At 58.3% G+C, this 6,000-nt stretch overlaps 1 protein-coding gene across 1 annotated transcript; it reads left to right on the top strand.

Annotated features, from left to right (window-relative positions):
• Positions 1–2,677: 2,677 nt before the first annotated feature.
• LPMP_330520 (hypothetical protein) lies at positions 2,678–5,344 on the top strand (the record flags this gene model as incomplete). The annotated part of the gene is made up of 1 exon (XM_010703843.1): positions 2,678–5,344. The coding sequence occupies one exon, from the start codon at positions 2,678–2,680 to the stop codon at positions 5,342–5,344; it is 2,667 nt and encodes an 888-aa protein (XP_010702145.1).
• Between the last annotated feature and the right edge of the window lie 656 nt (positions 5,345–6,000).

Raw genomic sequence — 6,000 nt, 5'->3', positions numbered from 1 at the left:
GGGTCTATGGCGATAAGACCAACATGCTTTAAGTTGTGCCATATGATGACGACGACAGATGCACGCACACACGCACACACACACACACACAGAGTCAGCGGTGTGGCGGCGCTGGAGGAAGCGCAACCACACTCATACCGAATGGGGATCCATTCTATCTTGTTGCCTCTTTTCCTCTCGCTCGTTGATGCCTTTTAATACGCTCTTCGTCTGCTGGAAATGGCAGGCGCGTGTGAGCGGCAACGAGAAAGTCCAGAGGGGATTCATCATGCTGGAGGACGTAAGCGTTTTGGCACTACGGTGCGGGTCTGGAGGTGTGAGAGGAGGAGGGCATGCGTTGCTGTGCGCAGTGTGTTGGACCTTGTTCTTGCAACGTCCTCGTCTTCCTTGTTCACTGATATCGGCGCTTCTCGTTTGCCGCACCTCCGAATTCCACCGGTGTACCGGCAAAGCGGTACTGCTCTGTTCAGCTTTGCCCCTTCAGTGTGTTCTCGGGCCACCCGTGTCCTTTTCCGATAACGGCGTGTACGCCCCGCTCCTCTTTGTGACCCCCCTTTCTGAAGAGCCGACTGGCAAACTCACGAGTGCTTCTTCGTCTGTCGCTGCTGTGCTTTCCCCAACTCGCTTGTCTTGCATGCCCTTCTCGCTCATGTTTCCATCCTCCCCTCTCCGTTACTCTCTGTCGTTTGTTTTGCCTTTGCGTTTTCTCTTCCGCCGCTCGCAATGTGCCTTGGAGGTGCGAGAGAGGCGAGAGCGAGCATGACATCAAGGGAGGGAGGGGGAACGGGAGGTGGGCGTGAGACTAAGGCGAAGGGCGACGCTTTGGAGCCACATGGCCTGCTTGCCCACTCGACTTGTGGGTTGTACTCGCGCTATGCAGCACAACCCTCGACAAAACGCTGGCTGCCGCTTCCCCCTCAGCTTCGTCCTCTTCCTCAACCCATCCCGCCGTCCCAGACCCTCCCTTCTTGTTTATTGAGCCGCCGCGTTGCTCGCGCGCGCGCGGGTGGTTGCGCTCTGCCTATGTTCTTGGCATTCACTTCTTTGCTCTATACGATTCTATAGGAGAGAGGTGGGCGTGGCTTTCCGCTGCTCTTGTTTGCCTGCGTGTTGTTCTGCACGCCTTGGCGTTGGAGACAGCCCACGGTATGCCATGTCATCCGCCCTCCCCCCCTTTCCCTCTTCGGGCTTCTTCAATCTCACACGTTCACTCTTTTTTTTTTCGCTACTGTGTTGACGATTTCAGTGCTCTTTTTCGTACCTCTGCTTTGTGGCTCCTTCACTGATGTAATCGCCCATTGCTGGAACAACCGCCGCTTCCTCAAACGGCACGGCGGTTAATCGGATGGTGCTGTGAAGGTCACTCAATGCCCTTCCAGTGACGGTGGTGACCGTCGATGCGGTGGCGTACCGCACCCGCGTATGGTCGGCCTTTTTCCTTTGTGGTGCCATCAGGAGCGATATTTCCTCTTTTTTATCCGTCGCCGACTGCTTGATGTTCACTACGTGTGTGTGTGCGTGCCTATCTGTGCCTGGGTGACCAGCATCAGCAGTGGCCGGCACATGCCTCACTCGGAGCCGTTGTAGGGAAGACAGTTTGGTGGAACGGGCGCGCCCCCCAAAAATCGTGCGTCCGCCATCGCTGCGCACTAAACTCTTGTCTCCCTCACTCATCCCTGTCTTGTCTCGCCGTGCCCTCCCCCCTCTGTTGGCCTCTCTCCACCACAGTGACACACTACATGCGCTGTTTAGCCAGCAGCGCTGCTTCTCACTTCATATTTTTTTCTCTTGTGTCTTCGTAACGCGCGAGTGTGCGTCTTTTCCACCACTTCTCTCCTTTCCCATTTCCTCAGTACTGTGGGAGGAGGACGAGGAGGGGGTTGTGCCTTGTGAACGAGGCGGTGCGCGTGCGTGCGTGTGTGTGCTCGCCTGCACATCTGTATGCGCAAAGCGGGGTACCGTTTGCGTTCGCGAATGCGTGTATGTGCACCGTGAAAATCTGCGTGCACACCATGCGCTGCCCTTCTTCGTCAACGCTCCACTTTTTTCCCTCCCCTTCCCTCCCCGTGCTGCGCTCTCCTTTCCTTCCTTTTGTCTTCGATTGGCCAAACACGCTAAGCACGGGAGAAAATTCATCCGTGGCGCCATCAATGCGGCCCCGCTTCTGCAATCGTACCTCTTGAGCACACTCTTTCTTCCGTGGCATTCGTCCTCCCCTCTCTCGTTCTGTTGTCGACGTGGACGAGCGAAAGGAAAACAGCCCTCGCTGACATATGCGACTGTCAACGTACATGAGCGATGCCAGTGACACAGCGTTACCAAGCTAACCGCCATGAACACTGCCCATACGGATTACCGCGACACGTGGGACGACGATGTCGCTTCGCCTAGCGCGGCGATTCTTACTAGTGATAAACCGCTGCTATCATCGTCGATGGCGGTGTTGTCATTGCTGCGTTCGCTTTCTGTAGTGGCCAGCGGCTTGCGTAACTCCACGGCGCCGCCATCCACCGCCTTGTTCTCCAGAAAAGACTGTCCATGGAGTGACGGGGATGAGCTCTCCGTGTACGCGTCAGTTTCATATCTCCACTGCTGTCTTGTGCTTCTTGTGTGTCGATGGTTGGCTGAGCGTGTGGCGATTCCTTCAGACGGCGAGCTGTCTGCCGTTCTGCGGCAAATGCCAAGCGCGCTACTCGTACGCGGTACGTCTCACCCATGGATGCCACTCAATGGCGAGGCCGATTGCGACGATCACGAAGAGAGCGGACGCCGACTTTACCCCAGCACAGTGACACTGACGGACTGCCGTGTTTCTACGCTGCTTCCTGCACCACCGCCACAGCTCACTGGCGCAGCGTTGACAACCGTGCTTCGAGCAAATCGTGACGCCATCAGCAATGGCGATGAGAGAGAGGCGCATATTGATATCGTGCTATCGCACCTATCCGCTGCTTCGAGCTCGCCAGGCGCAGATGCGGATGGCTGCGATGACGCCATGCGAGATGCCGTGGTCACATTGTACGACGTGTGGCGTCATGTCAATGGTCGTATTTCTCTCACGCCCAGTCCCTCTGTTTGCCTTCCCGATGGTCACATTCGGGAGCTACTTCACATGTACGCCGAGGCAAGCGTAGAACTGGCGTCGAATTCACTTTTGCGGACGCTAACAACAGCGACCGAGTTCACAGTTGTAGCCGAAGCGGAAATGGCAGTGGCAGTGGCTTCTCTCAGTGCGGTGCATGAGATTCTCGGGGCTCAGCAAGTGGCCCGCATCGCTGCGTCGCACACTGCCGCCGCGCCAGCCGACAAGCACATCCTCGATCGTATCCGTACTCTCCTGCTTGCACTCCTTGGCGCATCGTCATCATTCTCTGGGTGCGCTCAGTTTTTTCTGCACTCTAATGTGGAGCTCAGCATTGATCCAACCCGCAGCGTCGCTGGGTGTGGTCTGGTGGCCATCGGCGCTGTCGGAGAGGGAGAGCTACTCGCCCGCGAGGCCGCGCTTGCCACGGTGGCCGACGCGGAGGTGCGGGTGTATTGTCAAGGCGGCACCGAGGCCATGAGCGACGTCGCCACCGCCACGGAGCATATGAAGCGCAGACTGCGGATCTGGAAAGAGAGTGCGCGGCGCTGCCAAGAAGACACAACGACTGCCCCTGTCTCGAAAAAAGTGGCCGCCGTGCCGAGCTCTGGGGCACGCCAGCGCAAAGACTCAGTGCCGCTTATCATAGAGAATGTGGAGTGCAGCGCGACAGCGCAGCTTCTTGGCCTTCTGGCCCGCTTCCCCGATCTCCTGTGCGGCGGCTGGCGCCAGTGGGCCGCGCTTGTGATGCGCGATGCTTCTGTTCTTCAGCCCTCCCCGTGCGTGTCGCGGGTGGCGGTCGACTGGGCCGGAAAGCCACAGACGGAGGCGGGACCAAAAAATACTTCTTGCAACTCACACTTCACTGCCGACGCATCGCAACTCCGAGTGCTGAACTGGCGCGGAGGCGAGGCCCATGCGTCTCTTCCATCTGCTCCTCAGCTGCTTCTCGACGTGCGAGGCATAGATGAATTTCGCATTGACCCTCCACCCCGGTCGTATTGCCACAAGGAGCGTGATGAGCATCACAGATGCGTCAAAGCAGGACTGAAGCGAGCTGCCGGCGAGTGTGACGTCGCTGCGTACACTTCTCTGTGTGCGAGCGATGTGTCTGCCAAGGCGCTTTTCCTGTTCTTGCGCCACCTCAACCACGCGTGTATCCCTAACGCGCTTCTTGTGCTCGACAGGACACCTGGATGTCTCCACGACGGCGACAATGACGGCGTCGTGGTGTCCCTAGTTGCGCTGCGAGGCATCGAGAGTGGCGAGGAGATCACGGTGTCGTACGTGCCTGCCACTACAGCCCTGACAGTATCCCAGACGGAGCTGGCTGAAATGCTTGGGTTTCGGTGCCGCTGCCACTTGTGCGAACGGAAAGCCGCGTTGCTACATGGGCATTTGTGCGGCGAGTGCGGACAGCTCATCTACGAGCCAGATATCAGGGGGGAGTCTGAGCCGCCCATCAGCATCCTCGGAGCGACTTGCGCGTCGGAATGGGCCACAGTGTTCCGTCATGGGGAGCACTGTCCCCATCGGCGAAGGACTTGTGAGGCTGACAGCGCCACGGAAGAAAGGAGCTCCGTTGCCGCTCAGTTGCAGCTGCAGCTGGATGACATTCCAGTGCAGTTGGCGAAGGGTGAGGATGAAGCGGAAACCTCAGGGAAAGCACGCGATTCGATGGTGGCAGCGATGCGACGCCTCGTTGACCTCGACGCGTGCGTCGCCCGGACTCTTTTGCCTACGCACTTTCTGCGGCTTCGGCTTCGCTTGGAAGCATTCGCCTACTCGACGGTCGCGAGAGGACTGGGCTCTACTCTCAGCGCCGAGCTCATTCATCTCTGCGCCAACACACTGGAGGAACTGGAGATGCTCATGCCGGCCAACCACCCCCTCTTGACCGGGCTGCGCATGTACCTCGTCTTCAGTCGCGGTCGGCATTTGCGAGCGGTAAACGCTGCTGAGGATGTGGCGCACGGCACGCGGCACGCGGAGTGCTGCGGTGCGGTGCGCGAGCAGGCCGCACTGATGCAGCTGCCGTTTGTTGTGGATCCTCTTGTGCGCCGTTGCGTGGCGCGCTGCTTTCAGGAGCACTACGTACAGCTTCTGGCGTGGAGAGCTGAGTGGCTGTCGCATGTAGGTGAGGCCGGAGCCTTGGGGTCTTTCCTGGCACGATACTCGGTGGAGTTGGAGGCGTGTGGAGTGACCACAGTGGAGCACATAGAGCTGCTTTCCTGCATGGAGGATGGTGCCCAGTGCGTATAGTGCAATCACTTGAAGGGTACTTGGCGCACTGTAGACTACCACCCAACGAACACCTGTGGCCATGTGCGAGTGTGTCCCTCTTGCTCTGCCCTGGCGGAAAGGAGTACAGAGACACGCCACGACATACCAAAGAGTATTACACGTACGTGGCGGCACTGTTTGTTTTTTTGACCCTTTCGGGCATCATGTGGATGTACATTTTTGGGAGGGGCGGCCGCGGCGGCACCCGCTGACCCCCCCTCCCCACACACACACGCGTGAACTCATCCTCGTCTGCATGTCGGGTTGCGTTTTGACCTTTCAGTGAAGAGGCCCTTTGACTGGAACACACAAGTCACCCATAGTCGCACTGCTTTCTGATGCGTCTCTCTCTCTCTTTCCTTTCCGTGCGATGTTGAGGTGATGCGCTTTGCGCTCTCACTCTGCTCCGCCCCCTTCCCTCCCCTCTTTTCTGCGCCTTGAGGTTCTTCGCGTGCCATTTGTTCATCTGCATCGCATTGTTGCCCTTGTGCGTTGGCTGAGGCATCCCCAGACACGCCACGACTACGGCGACGCCACACACTCTGTGCGTCGTAGAGGGAGAGAAGCCATCCGCGGCACAAGAGCAGTTGATTTCTTCCCTCTCTCCGTACCTCACTACACGTCCATCTCCGCTT

This window comes from Leishmania panamensis (genome assembly GCF_000755165.1).
Source record: "Leishmania panamensis strain MHOM/PA/94/PSC-1 chromosome 33 sequence".
Taxonomy (NCBI): Eukaryota; Euglenozoa; class Kinetoplastea; order Trypanosomatida; family Trypanosomatidae; genus Leishmania; species Leishmania panamensis.
This window is presented reverse-complemented; position numbering and strand designations above follow the sequence as displayed.